This window comes from Alnus glutinosa, chromosome 13 (assembly GCF_958979055.1).
Source record: "Alnus glutinosa chromosome 13, dhAlnGlut1.1, whole genome shotgun sequence".
Lineage (NCBI taxonomy): Eukaryota > Viridiplantae > Streptophyta > Magnoliopsida > Fagales > Betulaceae > Alnus > Alnus glutinosa.
Window position 1 is genome coordinate 3025059 of NC_084898.1, and position 18168 is coordinate 3043226.

At 31.7% G+C, this 18168-nt stretch overlaps 1 protein-coding gene across 1 annotated transcript; it reads right to left on the bottom strand.

Moving 5' to 3' along the window:
* Positions 1–2237: 2237 nt before the first annotated feature.
* On the bottom strand, positions 2238–13211 carry LOC133854896 (agamous-like MADS-box protein AGL14). Its single transcript, XM_062291163.1, has 7 exons — positions 12453–13211; positions 5756–5834; positions 4305–4366; positions 4089–4188; positions 3746–3787; positions 3617–3658; positions 2238–2657 (listed from the first exon to the last, which is right to left on the bottom strand). The coding sequence occupies exons 1-7, from the start codon at positions 12632–12634 to the stop codon at positions 2553–2555; spliced, it is 612 nt and encodes a 203-aa protein (XP_062147147.1). The 5' UTR covers positions 12635–13211; the 3' UTR covers positions 2238–2552.
* Positions 13212–18168: the final 4957 nt, after the last annotated feature.

Genomic DNA, 18168 nt, shown 5'->3' on the forward strand with positions numbered 1-18168 from the left:
TTAAACTTTCATCATCATACTATTAAAAAAATCACAAAGTTTCCGATAAGAGGATTGAGATCTACTGTAATATCTAGGGTATTGTACGAATGGGATACAATTAATATTTTTAATTTGGGTTGATTTGGGATAGTTCGGCTACCCCAAATCAACCAAGGGGTGGTCGAACTATTCATCGGAGGTGTGGCCATTAGGTGGTTTGACCATTTTTAATAGATTTTTTTTAGAAAAAATAAAAAGAAAATATATATATATATAACAACCACGTTAGTACTGACATGGCTCTGGGGACAAGTGTCGTACAAGTACGCCGATACGTGTAGGATGACATGGCGGAACGTTAGTTTTTATGATAAAAATAAAAACTCAGAAGATAAAAAATAAAGTTCTTAAACTACAAGGGTGTGTAATTAACCCCAATTATTATTACAATCCCATTATTAATTAGCGTGACAGTTTATAATTAGTAAAATAATTAAAAATATGTAATTGATAAGTCAACCATTAACTAATTAAATTGACACGTCAATTTTAAATTTTATTTTTTATTTTTTATTCTATATATACTATCCTCCAGAACATGGAGGATTAAAAGCTTCTCCCGCATACTTAACACCATTCTTAATTCCTCAAAGAAACTCACATACAATGCAAGAAAATAGTAAGCATTTGTTATATAATATACTGCATAATTTTCTATTGAAAGAGGTATTCATTCCTTGGTACAGGTATAAAGAGTGATATATACTGTTCTTACAAAATTTAAGCTCGTGTTTTGTCAAAATATTATTATAACAAAGTAATGTTTCGTTTGTTTCGACGTAAAATATTTTTCGTCATAAAATATTTTCAACAAAATCATTATTCTTAAAAAATAATTTTCTTAAAAATATTTTTTGACATTTGGCTTATACAAAAAAATATCAATTGCATAAAACGGAATCCGGCGACTTCCGGCCGTTGTCGCCGGATTCCGACGAACCAGATTCTGGCCAGAATCTAACCAGTACAGTCGAAATCCGGCCATTTTGGCTAGATTTCAGCCAGTTTCGCCGGAATCTAGCCTAGTTTGGTCGAAATCTAATAGAAATTTTTGGATTCCGGCAAACCAGATTCTGGCCGGAATCTGACTAGTACAACCAGAATCCAACCATTTTTGCCAGATTCCAGCCAGTTTCACTGAAATCTAGCATAGTTTGACCGAAATTTGGCAGAAATTTTCGGATTCCAGCGGCACAAATCCGACCAGTGCCGTCGGATTTCGGCAATCGGATGCCAAAATTCGAGGATCTTCGTCGATAGAATCAGACTACCAACAAACTCCAATGCTCGGCGATGGCAAATTTTTACAAATATGCGTGCAAGAATGAAGAGTTTATATTCAGAAAACAATTTACAGTTTTAAAAATCGTAAATCATTTTCCAAAAATTAGGTAGGCTTTAACGATCAAACTAAAAATGATTTCCGTTAACCATTATTTTCGCCCCCACCAAACACCGAAAAATGCCAAAAACATTTTACGCCAAAACAAACAAAGCATACGGATACGATTTGAAGTGTATTTTGTTTGAAGTTATTTATTAATGTATTTAAGAAAAGAGAAATTCAAATTGAAAAAAATAAATAAAGAGTAATGCTACATACCACACAATCATTCCACAAATATCTCACAAAACTGATGTGACAAGGTCTAGTAGCCCTTGGATCAGCCATTGTTAAAGAAAAAAAAAATCCAAAGGCTACTAGATGTTGCCACATCAACTTATAGGATATTTGTGCAATGTTTGTGTGGTATGTAGCATTACTAAAAGAGAGAGAGAAAGAGAGAGAGAGAGAGAGAGAGAAATGATATGTACAACACCCTATCCCCACCCCCACCCCCTCTCACTGACCTGAAATGACAGTACCCCTAAGTCATTGGACAAACCTAAGGGACCCGTTTGGTAAAGAGTTTTTTTGTTTAAACAGTAATAAGAAATGATTGATGTGATATGAATGTGAAAGAAGATTTGATTTTTTGTTAGAAAAAAAGTTTTTTAGTATAAGAAAAAAAATAGGTTTGACTTTTTTTTGGGAGAAATGAAGAAAAAAAAATTAAAAAAGTAAAAATCTAAGGATTGATTGACACTCTAATATCAACCTAGTAAAATGGAGACAAATAAGACCGTAATATATATACATATATAGCATTATTCCTTAAAAAAAAAAAAAAAAAAATGGGGAAAACAAAGTAGGGTAACAAATAAAATGTCCATATGCCCATAAAAATACAAAGACATAGACAAATGTAACATGTTGAAGCAGAAAGTAGAGGAGAAAAAGATTTACTTACACAAAAAGCATTCCTCCCTTGTACTCTTCTACACTAGTAGTTTGGCAAGACAAGCAACACATCCATATGGCTCAGACCCTTTTGTCAGAGCACGTACGTACGTAGATTCACACAATTTATTAGCTAGGCTTCACTAATATTGTAATGAAGCCTCTAATTGGTGTAGGTTTGCATTCATTCAAGGTAGCTTAATTTGATTTACAGCCAATCCAATCCACTTCATCCTTTGGGTGGCCCTATGAACAATTCTGTTTCCACCTCCACACTTGATCTGTGAACCACTTCTTGCTGTTCGCTTGATGAGAGTGACAGTGGCATGCCACACTGCACATGTAAATGGCACAGATTTATTACAACTCATTGAAATCTTTTGGGATAACTGCACTTAACCCTCCTCAACACGGGCCGGGGCTGAACCATCCTTAAGGTTGTGCCCCGCAAAATTATAAACAATTCTAGTTTCGTTCCTGCTCCTCAATTACTATTCATTTACACATACCCTACGAACTGCCACCTATCACACCCAACTCCCTTCGATTACTATTCAATGGCAAAAATAATCCCTTCGTTAGCCCAGATTGTTAAAATGGACGGAATCTCGATCACATACCATGCACATATAGTTTTTACTCTTGATGTGACTCTTTTGCCCTCAAATAAAAAAGTACAAAAAAACTTCAAACTTATAAAAAAAAAATAATAATAATAAAAGAACAAAGAGGGTGAATTTGCTACCCCCGAAACACATGGGGTCAAGAGTGACAAGTGGCAGTTCGTGGGGCCAATGTGTAAATGAGTGGTGGTTGAGGGATTTAGTGTTAATACCATTTTATTTTATTTTATTGATATAAAATCGTCACTTATCCGAAAAGATTAATTTGATAGAAAATTGTTAATTTAATCATTTAATTAATATTAAATGAAACTAATATTTCTAACACTTGGCTACTTCTTATTATTGCTAAATATAAAAACCTAATTAAGGAAAGTTTATAGAAAAAACTAGAAGAAGCTCTACCATTTCTCTTAGTTATTAGAGATAACCCAGTCCTTGTGCACCGTCTCAAAATTTGGTGCAAGAATTGATAGTGGTGTCAATAAAAGAGTATTGCTCGGGGTACTACAACTTTCTTATAAAGTCATTTATAAATTGATGTGACGAATCATAATTAACAAAACAATTAAGAAAAATAAAAGCTGTAGTATTCCAAATATTTTCGGTCAATCAAAATAAAATTGAAGTTCAAAACGAAAAAAAAAAAACTTAAGGAGAAAGGGATTACCTTCTCACGTAACTTTGCATTCTCATCCAGAAGGCATCTCTCCTGAAAAAAGCCAAAAGAAAATGTCAACCTCAATTTATGATCAATTCTTGGAGTACAAAACATAGAGTACTAGTTTTACATCTTTACCTGCTTCCTTAGCTGCTCAATGTGCTCCCTGAATAATTGATTCTGAAAATGTACGCAACATCAAGTGCCTTATATAACAAGAATAAAAGTTTTCTACTAAACTGGGTTGTTCGCAGGAAATTCCTCCGACCCGACCCAATCTATTTAACGAACGGGGCAGATTTTTAAATATCTTTGTCCAAACTTTAACGTGTCCAAAATACATGTGATTTTCATATGTATTGCATTTGATCAACACATTACACATGTCAGATGGATTTGAGAAATTGCCTCCGACCCAATTTAGAGAAAAACTTTGCTAATCACAAGTAGTTGTTTATAGTATTTTTGAAGATGGATTTACCTTTCTTTCCCTAATTTTAATTAGGCCTCGCTCCAACTGGTTCTCTACCTGTTGTAGCTCATCAACTGAACATAATTCCAGACCGTCTCCCAAGAGTCTTCTGCAATTTATTCAGGTTTCCAAGTATAAACAGATTAATTCGTAATTGTGATTAACGAAATAAGCAATAAAAGGCCCTTAATTAATGCTGATTTTCAAACTAGCTAGTTCACAAACCGTTTAGATACATCAAGAAACTCGATTTTCTTTGCCAAGCTTAGAGCGTCTTCCTTCTCAGGCTGCATGCAAAACCAATAACCAGAATTGAACAACATTTTTCCAAGTATGATCATATATATAATACAATTTCTTTAACAGGTAATCTGTAAAGATTATGGCTCCGTTTGTTAATGTGTTTTAGAATTCGCTTTTTGTTTTTAATTTAATAACGTGTTCTGATGTGACAGAAAAGTAAAAACAATAGATTTAACGAGTACACAAAAGTCTTTTTATTTATATATATAATTCTTTTTTTAGATCTTAGAGATGCTTATGAGTCATTCAAAGTAACACAATGCATAGAGTCTTGTATTCTCAAGATTTACTGAATGGGAAAAGTTCAATTAATTTTTAAATTGTATAAAGAAAAACGCTTAGGGTACTACAGCTTTTACAATCCATTTATAAACTCACGTTGCAGTTCACGTAAGTTTCAAGTGGTATAACATGGGTAAAAAAATTAAGTAACAAAATTTGACTGTACGTAAATTTAGTTGTTTAGTGGCTAACGTGCATAGCAAATGCCACGTCAGTTTGTAAGGAGCTTATAGTAAAAGTTGTAGTACCCCTAGCAATACTTTTGTATAAAACCCTAAGCATGATGTACCCCCCATAATCCATATTTACAAAACTATCTATGGTTTTTTTAGGGTGGAGCTAGCAGAGTTGGAAACTAAAGAATCATATAGATTGGTATGTCTAATTTGACTCGGTTTCTTAATTTTGCAATTACAAAGAGCAATAGACTCTTCCTAGTGTAGCAGCTAAGAAGATTCCTTCAAAGCAAAGATAGGTGAGCTATTTCAATTATGAACATTATGAAAATAGCTCTTAGAAATAAACTAAAGGTTGGTCTAGCTTCTTGCAGATTATCTGGTTGTGTACATCGAGAATGAAATTGTTGAAAAGTTTAGTACAGATATTGATAATTAATGACAGTTTATTCACTGAAAGAAGGTCAAGTACAATTATCATAATTGATGTGAATTTCTTTTTCTTTTTTTTTTCCCTCTATTTTAATACATTTGAATTTTAAAGTTATATTATAAGTTATAACTTTTGGATATGAACAGTGTTATAAAATCATGCTGTTGTGTAAATATTTGAACAAATTAAAACATTGATATATCTATGGGTATCTACCAATGATACTTTGAAAAAAACCAAGGCAAATTTGGTTATTGGAATAAAAGGGGTAAATCCATAAAGGCTATGGTACATTATGCAAACAGTACTTCAATGTATGAGGGGATATGAAATGTGCTACAGTAATTTATGAAGAATTTTCTGTGATGCAAAAGGCTAAAAAATTAAAAAGACGATTTTCTTCATTATGAAGAAATGATTTATGCTTTGTGTTGCAAAGGATAAAGGTAATCTCCTCTAGCAAATGCAAATGGAGGGCAAACCTGGATGTTTTCTTGAGCTTTGCTGCTGAATCCCAGGTCCTTGGCTCTCTTCTGATAGCGTTCTATTGTCTTGCTTATACTGAATGAATTGATGATTGAGAGTACATGGAAACAGTATTTGGAACAGGTTTCATTAGTACACACGTTATATATGTTGGAAATTACTTTAAATCATTACATGCGGCTATATCATGTCAGAAAGATCACAAATGAACAAGGTTTATAATCTTCCCCAAGTCAATCAAGATTCAAGGCCTATTTTATCAATCTCAGTCTCATCAGTCGTCGATCGTAACATGACTTTCATGTTGTTATGAAAAAAATTTAAGTAAATATTTGTTATAAAACAATGCTTTACTTTCAAACTACTATCACAATTGTTTCTTAAATTATTACATGCTAAATGTAAGCATTTTATATATGTTATGTCAATTATTCTAGTGCATGGTTATTACTACATGCTTTTCATAAACTTTCCTTTTCAAGGCTCTTGTTAGAGTGCTTATTCATATACATTTAAATAGGATGAACCTGGTTCAAAGCTAAAAATCCCCCAAAGAGTTCGCCAAATATTTAAAGCCAAAAGAAACTTATATGCTTTATTTTCTTCACATTGAACACTAGCCAGATCATACTGAAACAGTCCATCATGATATGTTGTATTTTCAAACAAGAAGAACAATAACACTTGCAGCAGCGACAAAAACTCCAACAAAATGACAGGAATCAGTTACTGTTAAATGCAAAAAACAAGGAGATAGGTGATGGCCGGTCTTAGAGTGCCAGGTCTACGATGACAACTCTGCGGCTTTGTTTGCTAAACCATTCTCCTTTTTCTTTTTCTTTTTTTTAGTTTTCAAAACAAAAATTTTAGCAAACAACCAAAAACATAAAACATTCAAAATTGTTTTCACATTTATGTCACATCAGAACACTTGTTTAAACCAAAAACAAAAGGCACCCTCCAAACCACATTAACAAACGGAGCCAATAGAACTTTGAATCAATGTGATATCATGATTGTTAGAATATAAATTAAATGATTAAATTCATCTCTTCCTATCATCTTAGAGAAATGCTACACTTCTCAAATATTCTCTCCCAAATTTGCTCGCAAAATGATGTGCCACAATCCTATGTAATTCATTATTTTGAAAAATGTGTCATCATCTCATAGGATTGTAACTGTAACGATCTCAATTCTAAATTAGAGTAAAATTGTAGGCTTGGCCAAGTAGATGAGCTTAAAGATATGTATGCTCATTAGTCTGATTGGTTTATCTTAGTTAAATGGATCGATGTACCCTTAAAAACATGACATAGATATTTTTATTTTAAAGTCCAATATCAAAGATATGGCTAATTTAATGGTTAATTAGCAAATAGAGTATTAAGAGGGCATTAGATTGAATCTCCACAAAACAATTTTTATATGTGCATCCCGTCAAATTTAGAAATTTAGAGTATCACATGTGCAAATAGAATATTTCCTTAATAATTTTAGCCCATATGTTCATCCCATCAAATTTAGAAATTGCATGGATTAAGGTTAGCTCAATATCTTGTACATTTTGTACGTATTAATGGATTGAAATACTTTCCTTTTAGCCTTTCATTATCACATGCAAATATTTTTCATATCACATGTGATACCATATTTGAAATTGAAAATTTCAAAATAGTCATAATTTTCTACACATATACGGTTAATTAATTAAATATGACAAGGTTTTTATTTCATTCATTCTTGCATTAAAATCGCATTGGGTGTTGTCTTTTAAACAAAGTAATTATATATCTTATCATTGCATACAATCCTCCACACCACTTTTGGCATTTATCTTAAAAAAAAAAAAATTTGTCAAAATTCCTTAAATCACTTCATTCTTAAAAACCTTAGAAACAAAATTGAACCCAAGACACAAACCGTAGTCTCCATTCTCTACCCTAGCCGTATACATTAAACTCTCATCTATTTTTTCTCTTCTCATTCTTCTAACAAAATACGCATAGCCGTCTCTCTCCCTTCCTCTTATTCTACCATTTTTTTTTTCAAGAACACCAAAAATTAGTACTACCCATTAGTCTTCAAAAAAATTCAATGTACTCTCTCTCTCTCTCTTTCTCATTCTCTTACTCTCCCAAATTTATATCAAACCACATGGTTGTAAAGGAAAATAGAGATCATCACCAAGTCATTTCAACCTCTCATTTTCTTGCACGCGGTAAGTTTCTTGACCTTTCTTTTTCCCTTCCCTAGCAAAATATTTTAATGGCTTCAATAGATTAATATATGTCCATTTGGATAACTTCAAATCATATATTATCACTATTAATTTCACTAACTTTTTTTTCTGCTACCATGTTTAAGATATTATCATAAACTAAAGATGTGTGTTTACTAATTTTAGTCATTTAATATTCAGTCTACATGAAATAGTATTACCTTTTGACAAACCATGAGTATACATGTGATTTATTTTATTTAACGAAGGATTTCCATAGTAATATCATATTTAAGATGCATGGTAGATTCAAATATTACATATACCCAAATCCATTTATCAAAGTTACTAAAAAGTCATGAGTTATTCAACAAGTCTAAGAATTTACGTTAAGATCTCTATATCATAATTTTAAAACACATATTGATCGGCCAAGGAGTGAGAACACGTAGCCAAACCTAGCGTGTTCATATAATTATAGTTTTCAAAATACTATGCATAAATCGTCACAAATGATTTAAGAAACATATTTTTATGTAAAAACAATTAAAGGATTTGATTCGGAACATGGAAAAGTAAGGTAGGTCTAGACCTTACAAGGCTCAATTTTTCATGAAAACAATTTTAATTAAAAATAGAAACTATATTTTATGTTAACTATGCAAATTTTCATTAAACTAGCTAATCAATGTGTTGCTTTCACAAAATGTTTTAAGGGATTTATGGTTTGAATTAGTTCCAGAATGAGTATAAAGAGAAACAAAAATAAATAAATAAAAAAAGGAAAAAAAAAAAAAAAAAAGGAAAATGTTTAAGAGATGCATTTGATCCATTATACTAAAGTTTTGGACCCGATTAGTTGTTTTAGTTAGGTAGGTCGGTTGGTCTATCCTAGCTAGGTTAGCAGTTAAATATTAATATAACCATACATTTGGTTCAGGTAATTGCTAGACAATGGCACCTTTTAGCAGCAGTATCAAAGTAAGGGGATCCTTAACTCCTTCTAAATATAATTTCATTGAATTATACCATTATAAAATATATTTAACTCTTTATGAAAATTTCTTATGCTATGTTATCCTTATGTTTACATTAGTAATTGTGCTTACATGAAATAATTTTATAATAGAGTTTTAAATCCCTATAATTATTTTATATCACTCAACTTGGTATGAGTATAACCCTTGACTTTTATAGAAGTTTTAAATGAAATGCCAACTATTTTTGGAAAGTTCTCAAATATTTTATTGAAGATAAGTTTCCAAGTATGGAAAGTTTTGAATAAGGAAAGTTATAATGTTATGAAAACGCTCCCACACGTATTCCTAACAAGTTTCATGAGAAGTAAAGGAAAGAGAAATGATTTATTATGTCAAGGACACATGTGTGGAGGATGTTATTTTGGCTCCAGAGATATTCACAGAAGTATGAACTCGGTACCGTTGCTCGAGATGGAAGCGTATCCGCTGAAGGACGTTGAAAAGATTGTAATTCATCTCTATGTCATACTAAGTACACTTTAATTAATTAGCTGACGGGCAAGTCTGCGGCCACAATCGTTGCCATGGTCACAAGGACCGCGCAACCCAAGTACACGGTGTAATAGTGTACATGGGTCATAAAATGAGGGATTTTATTTATAAGAAAATATTTATATGATTTAAGTGTGTGAGAAATAATAGATTTACATTTTATATATTTCCGAGATTTAAAGAGCAAGAGTGTTACAAGTACAATTTTAAAGAAAATGAATTTAACTCGACCGTTTTATGGTTGAGAATTTTCCTACTGAGCATTTCTTGTTCATCCTTACTTTGTTTTGTTTTCAGGTTATGAGCAAGGTTTAGGACGCCGGAATGTGGGGTTAGAAGATCCATAGAGAGCATGATCATGAAACATTTTATCTTAAGTTCAATTATAAAATGAGAAATTTTTTTATTGTCATCATGATATTTTGACCAAACGTTTTCGCATTTACTAATTTTTTTTTTATTTGACACAATATTCTTAACATGCATTTAAGTCAGCATTTAGTTAATTGCTCTGATAACCTTATAATACTTTGCGCCTATGAGAGACCAAGTGGACCTAGCCCTAGTGGCTGGGGATGTTATAGTAAACACATCATTTGGGGAGCAAATGGTAGAGAAATTTTGGGAAGTGTAGCATTTTTCATCATTCTTAAGTTTTTGGAACAATTGGTGATTTAACATGGTATCATAACTAGAGGTTATGAATTCGAACCTTGTCCCACTCCCTATTTCAGTTAAAAATTTCACGTGTTGGGCCTAACTCGTTGAAGTAGAAAGAGAGTTTAAGCCAACACTCGAAGGGGAATGTTAGAATATAAATTAAAATAATTAAATTCATTCCTTCTATAAGCTTAAATTTTTTGGACAATTGGTCATTTAACAATGATATTCAAGGGTTGTGATTGATTGATTGACTAGTGAAAGTGTTTCCAACCATGTGAGTGTTGAGTTGAAATACTTGCACAAGTGTACCCAAACTCATTAGCTTAAGCTTTGGTTGAAGTGGTGTCCAAACATGTATATTAATGTACTCTTAGTGGACTTCGTATGCAATTATCTCTCTAATAAATTGGTATCAAAGCTATGGTTAAGCTTCTACTTAAACGATCGTCTACATCTTTAACGCATTTGGTTTGGCTCCGATAAAGAGTTTAGATGGCTCTTAAAGCAAAGTTACGTTCGGTGGCCTACAAATGGTGTCACTCTTGTACACGTGACAATAGCTCTTGGATTTATAAAGGACTTTTTTTTTTTTTTTTTGATAAGTAATTGTAAATATATAAATATAAAAAGCGCAGAGGGGCGCAACCCTTATAAAGGACTCAAACGCAAAGAGTTAGGTCAATGTGAAAGAGACTCACAGGTAAAGAAATTTGTTACGAGTGTCGAGTCCCATATTAAGGAAAAATAAACAAAGTGAGTAGTTAATATATATATATATATATATATATATATATATATATATATATATATAAGTGGACCCAAACTCATTAGCTTAATAGTTAATATACATAAGTAGACCCAAACCCATTAGCTTAAGATGTTGGGCTCGAGTGGTGTCCAAACATGTATATTAACGTACTCTTGGTGAACTCCATAAGTGATTATCTCCCTAACAAAATAAATGAGAGAAGTGAAAGCAAAGAAAGTGACAAGGATTTGACTACACCCATGGTAGGTAATGCCCAATGGAATTACATTTTGTTTGTATTAAATTGACTTGTTTGTGTTGTATTTATAGAGAAAATAAAGTGTGGAAAATAAAGCAATGTGTACGTACCAAACAAGACGATCCTAATAAATGAATAATGAAGGTGACTTTCCAAATTACCATGAATGAAAAAGTGAATGGTAAAAACAACAGAATGCTTGTACAGTTCTAGGTACAAAACCGATCCTCAGAAAGGACAATATGATTAATAGTGAGGTGGAATCAAGCATGCAATTTGATGAATGATGAAGCATAAAATTATAGTAATTTGATATATGAAGCATATAAACATGAGTTTATGCTCTATTCATAATCTCATATAAATTTAAATATTCTGTACACGTCTTAAGGCTAGAACGAAAGAGACGGTCCATTATAGTTAATTAATAGCAATAGGATATGAATCTAAATAACTTTTTTGTTAACTTGAGTTAATTATTTAATCTACCCATACTAACTCAACTATGTGGTTATAATACATACAACAAGTACAACACAAACATCATGGTTAACCTAAACCAATAGGTAGAGAGCGTTGGGGAAAGAGGTCGAATACTTTTCAGAGTTACTATTTACATGATGAATACTAGCATAGTACCGTAAGAAGGTGAAGCAGAAATTCTTTCCCAGAAGTCAGAAGTACCTAGCTCTATCTAAGAGAAAAAAAAAAGTACCCAGCTCTTAAATAATCAACAAGATTCCATATATATTGTCAGTCAACAGTTTGCAAGAACCATTTGTATAAACCAATTACATCAGCTACATAATTCACAGGATCAACGCAATAAACACTGTCAGCCCTTAACTAAACACTGTTAGCCCTTAACTCTCTCTCTCTCTCTCTCTCTCTCTCTCTCTCTCTCTCTTTTCCCAAGATAAATTAGTAAATGGAAAATCTCCATGATCGGTTGGAAGGACAAGCAGGTATACCAACGCAATGAACAAAATTAGGCAGTGTCTGATTAGGAATAATAATAAATTAAAAAAGAAAAAGAAAAAGAAGAAGATTAATAATCTAAAACATGGTATAGCCGCATGGGTTTAGCACAAACTAAAATGACTAAAATTAAACATAAAGAAAGAGTTTAGGGAGGTTCAACGGCAAAGATGAGTATATTTGACCAGAAATTTGAAGAAAAAGAATTGCTCAAGATGAGTTTCTAGATCCATGAATCTATCAACTTAATGATGAGATGAAAAGAGTAATCAATTAATAATCTAAAACATACCTAGAGCTCGAAAACTCATACAGCTTTCCTCTTGGAGAGAAAACGATCAGTGCAACTTCAGCATCGCATAGAACTGATAGCTCAAAGGCCTTCTTAAGCAGCCCATTTCTTCGCTTGGAGAAAGCCACTTGCCTGCTTGCAGCATTTTCTATGCGCTTAATCTGAGTTTTCCCCCTCACCATTTCTTGCACCTAAAGCCGATTCCAGGAAAAACCCAGAAAAGAAAACGGAAGATTATATGGAAAACCGAACTGAAACCGGATAAACTCTGGATCTAAAACCAAAGATGACGAACTGCTGTGCAAGACCCAGACACAGTTTCTAAAAATAGAAAGGGGTTAAGGTTAAGGAAATCTAGGCGGACAAAGCACAGAAAGAGAAAACAAATTAGTGGAAGATCTCAGGGAGATAAGAGAGGAGAGAATCTGAGAAATATCCAGAAACCCTACGATGATGCTTGGATAGTTGGATAGTAAGAAACCATGGAGATTGATTGATTGATTGATTTGATATTTTGATTACCCTCCTTTGTTTTCTTTCTGAGCTAGAAGCCTACAAGAACCCTAGAAGATAAATAAAGAAAGCCCCAGTAAGGCTAGGAACCTAATCTCTTTCTTTTTTAGGTAACTATAAGGGCAAAAATAGACATATCCCAGAAAAAGAAAAAACAGGAATAAGTGCCAAAAACATGTGAACTGGTTGGACCATCCAATTAAGGAACCTCTATTAGAGGCATGGAAACTCGGTGCCATCGAGTACTTTGACGAGAACGACAACCTCTCCCCTCGGTGACCGTTCAGGCGGCAGTGAAGCCGTGTCGTGGGCAGAACTTTATTGAACATTCCTGTCGGTTTCCAGTAACACCCGGACAGGTTGGAACCCAAAGTTGCAGGAAAATTTGGAGCACTGCTTGGGCACCGTAAGCTTTTCCTCTTTGGAGTAAAAGAAAAGAAATTGTTTGTCCGTACGAGACTGTTGATCGTCCGTACAATGAAATGACATCTGGACCAGCAATATTTTGCCATGTCAGCATGTTGCGGAAGATATTTATTCGACATTGTCATGCTCTCCTTCGGTGCTTTTGCTTTCTCCTTTTTCAGGGGTAGTATTGGTAGTCGCGTCACTTGGGGATATTACGAGAGCATTCCCACAGCTTTCCGATCATTTTTCTTAATTAAAGGAAACAAAACCATTTTTTATTTCATTATTCAAAAACACCCTACAGTAATTCTCTTTTATTTTTTTTCCATATCATTAAAATATTATTTTTTTTTACTTTTATTTTAATTAAAAGTAATAAAATAATATAAAATATGAGAAAAATAATATATTTTATGAATAAATAATTGAATGTAAAGCGATGGAAGCACTATTTACTTTACAATTGGCAGAAAATACACTGTTTTGTTCATGCTTTTAGAGTTTAGATGTACCTATTTCTTTTTTAATAATATTTTGGCTTTTTTCTTTTGTATTTTTTCAATAATGTCATATTGACTTGACCTAAATATAAAAATAATTTATGGTGCATTTTGGTGTTGGATTATTGAAATTAGAATTCAATTTTTATTTGGTATGCAAATTTTAATGTTTGACTTTTTATAAAATATATATATTTGAATAAAATATGACTTATTTTTTAAAAAGTTAAATAAAATATGATTTGGCTTTGAAAAAACAAAATCAGAATCATATTCATTTTTTAGAATTCTGTTACCAAACACACCATTAAGCATTTTGTAAGGGTTTAAATTTATTTTACTTTTGTAATAAATTTTGTTTTGAAAAAATAAAACAAACCGGCGAAATAAAAAAAATATTATCAAACAAAGCCTATTATCATGTAAAAAAATATATACGTGCTTCTCATATATTCAAATGATATATACCATTTTTAAAAATTAAATTTGAAAAATTTTTACAGTCCAACTTATATCTGGTTCAACCCATCATTAATATTAAATTTTTGGGAGATAAGGTTTTTTTTATTATTATTATTGTTGTTCAAGATAAAAATTATTTGGGAAAGAGAAAAGTGGATGAAGATCCATTGAACTCATTTATTTCTCTTATAGCACTCCCAATGGATTATCTATTTGCAACTTTAAGGTATAATAAATAACAAAAGTGCTAAAAAGAAGCTCCATGGACTTATGTATTTTAATTCTATAATAAATTTTTCTTAATTCTATAAATTGTGTTATACTATTCACTTATCTTTTTTTTTATTATTCTTTATCTCCACATTTTTCCACTTTTTTTTTTCCTTTTCCCTCCACGACTCCACGTTCTTCCTTTTTTTTTTCTTCATTTATAGTAAAGATCTAAGGGAAAGTGTGTGAACTAGTGGAGTTATCAAGCAGGACCCACATAGAAAAAAAAAATACAATAATGAAAAATAAAAAATAAAAATATATAAAATTAAGAATAGATAATCGGATGTATTGTGCATTTTAAAAATTATTAGTTAAACTAGATAAAAAAAATTTTGATTAACTATTTTAGATTGAAATATACATAAGTCATTGGGAGTGCTCTTAAGCTAAAGAAATAGACCTATCCACAACCACAAACAATCCACAATTGTTTGGAGCTTAGATAACTAACACAACTTGTCCACCCACACAAGCAAGTCATATGCCTCTCCTCCATCATCTTCGGCTACCGCTTTTTTCGCCAACATCCTTTGTTAAAGCGTGTGCGGCGTGTATGCTAATGCCACACGTACCACCATCCTCTTTTGTTTTTTTCGGGTAGATCTAACAAATCTTTACTCCCTACTTGTCTCACTCTCTTCCGATGGGTTCAAGATTCTCTACAATTTTAAAGAAATTTGAGATTCTCAAATCGTATGAATTTAGGTCGTTCATGTATCGAACATCATGAAAAATGCTATATATTAAAAAGATGACATGTTAACAATGAGAATTGAGTATATTTTTATCAAGTTCTTTCACTTCATGTCGTATAAAAGTTTTGAGCAAAAAACTGTCTTTTGATTTAATAAAAAAGAAGCGTATCTTCAAAAGTAAAAAATAAAAAAATAAAATAAAATAAAAAAAGGAGCATTTTGGAATGATTTTTTATTTTTTTGTCTCGATAAAATGTCATATCTTTAATATGTAGCATTTTTCACGTCATTCGATGTAAAAAACGGTTTAAATTCATATAATTTGATAATTTCAAATTTATTTAAAATTGTAGAAAATCTTAATCCCCATTTGTCTCACAATCGATCCAACATAAAAATTCATTATCTACTCATAGATATATTCCTTAGCCCTAACAAGGCTTAAGAACCTTAAGAGCATTCTCAATTGACTCTTTAAAATTTCAATAAATTTTAGTGAAATAATCAACCTTTTTTGTGCTTAACTATCATTTTTAAAAAGTTCCATTCGTCAAACTCTTTAAACATTTATCTATTTTAACTAAATGTTATTTTTTATTGGTTTTGGAGCAACAACTTTAACTATTTAAACATTAAAAATTGAAGAGTATGCATTCTCCCGACAAGGATTTGGCAGGAAATTGAAAAAAAAAATTAAAAAATAAATAGAGAAAAGATTTGGGGGGTTAAATATAAAGAGAGTTTTTACCGTTCACTATTTTAGAGATCGAAATTTTAAAAAGTTTGATGAATAGGTTGTTTTGATAATTTTCATTTATCAAATTTTTGAAGTAAAAAGCCTATTGAATAAACACTAAAAGACTTCAACTGGATCATGATTTGTAAGTAAAGGTCGTACAATATTTAACTGAGGTTGGCTTCCTTCCAGATAGCTTTTTCCAAGACAGTTGAAGGCTTGCAATGGATGAGCCACAGCTGCCTGCATTAATATTATTATCCTTTTATGGGGAGAAGAAACGAAAACAGAAGATATTCTGAAGATTTTTCAAGCCTCGACGTTGGTTGTGAGAGCTGTGAGTTGCCCAAAAATTAATCATACTTTTCCGCCCTAACCCATGCGCTAAGGAAGCGAACCCACGCATATATATATCCGCTGATTCTGGGCTCGCCAAACAAGACTTAGATCCGTGTAATCGGTGTAATATCAAGGCTACAGTACGGCTGCTATTACTATAATCTGGACAGTTTATTTAATTATTTTTAACAAAACCACTCAATATATATATATATATATATATTCGATATTCAGCTGATTATTAAATATTTAAGTTTAACTCATTTAATTTTATTTCAAATACGAATCGAGCTTGAGCTTATCAAGAAGTTTTCAATTAATTAATGTATTTATTATATAAAGTAAATATTATGGTTATTTATCTTTTTGTAAATTTATATTAATTATTGTTAAAATTTTATCATTTGAGTTAATTAAATAAATTAACTTTGATCTTAAATAATCTAATCTCGAGTTTATATGTATGTGTATGAATTTATTATTCACATACACAAGCATGCACGCGCAAACAAACATATATTTATACATATATACTTACAAACACACTTATATACTCACAAATATTTAAAATTAAATTCACAATAACAATAATTTAAGTTATATCTATCATATTAGAAATAAAATATTATAACAAAATTAAAATAATTCTTTTTTTTTAATTTTATTTTTTATAAAAATAAAGTTATACGAGTTTATACAAGCTTATCTGAATCGAATCGAGCTGAATTCGTACGAGTATGTCTCGTTTAATATTCGAATATATTATTGTGTTTACGAACTACTCGTTTATTATTTGAATAGAAACCAAATCGAATTTAACCGAGTCGAGCCGAGTTCACAAGCAGATTGACTTATCTTACACCCATACCAATCAACAAAGATTGGCTTAAATTGAAACTCTCTTTCTTTCTTTTTAGCAATCTTAAGTGTCTCAAGTATGCTCTTAATAATGTTTATAGATGCTATTTGACATCCTCTCCTTACAAGTCGATTTTTAATGTTAATTTTTAGTTAAATGTTGTATATCATTTGATATTAGAGCCAACTACCGTGTCTACAATGAGATCGAACGCAGTTCATAGATCGAGTAAGAGATCGAATGAATTTCGACTTTGTGGTCGAGCGAAGGAAGAGAAAACTTATAGGCTAGATTAAAATGTTGGTTCTATACATGTATATACATAGTATTAAGTACGCAATTGAATATTGATATGTTAGCTAACAACCATCAATTTTTTATTTTTTTTTTTCGTGTTCTGTTATCGCACCAGAGGAAGAACAATGGGGATAACATAACACAATCTCCCCTTTTGTGTGGCTCGAGTTCCTTGATTACACAAGAAGAGGACTCTTTTTCCTTTTTGGGGTTAGATTTGGTCCATTGGTCCAGAAGGTTTAGTTTGGTTTAGGTTAGACCCATCTTTTGAAGCTTATACAGATCTATGTTGTGTACTTTCTCTATCTAAAAATTAAATTGTTGTACTATTGTTTTTTTTTAAAGAAAAAAACATTGTCCTACACGTGCCGTTTCCAGTGACGACGCTCCCCGACGCTGGCTGTTGTGTGGTTTTCTGTTTTGTGTTATTTCTTTGTTTATCGGGTCCAGTTTGCCTTTGTAATGCTCAAATTTGTACTGGACCATTTATTGGCATATTGCTATATCAGCCCTCTTTTTTTAGAGTATGCGTTATTATAAAAAGAGGCTCAAATGGTATCCTTGTATTGTTTCTATGTTGTTTAGGCAGCTGTTTTTAAGTCAGATCCTTTTAGCTTATGATGTAGGGGGTCTT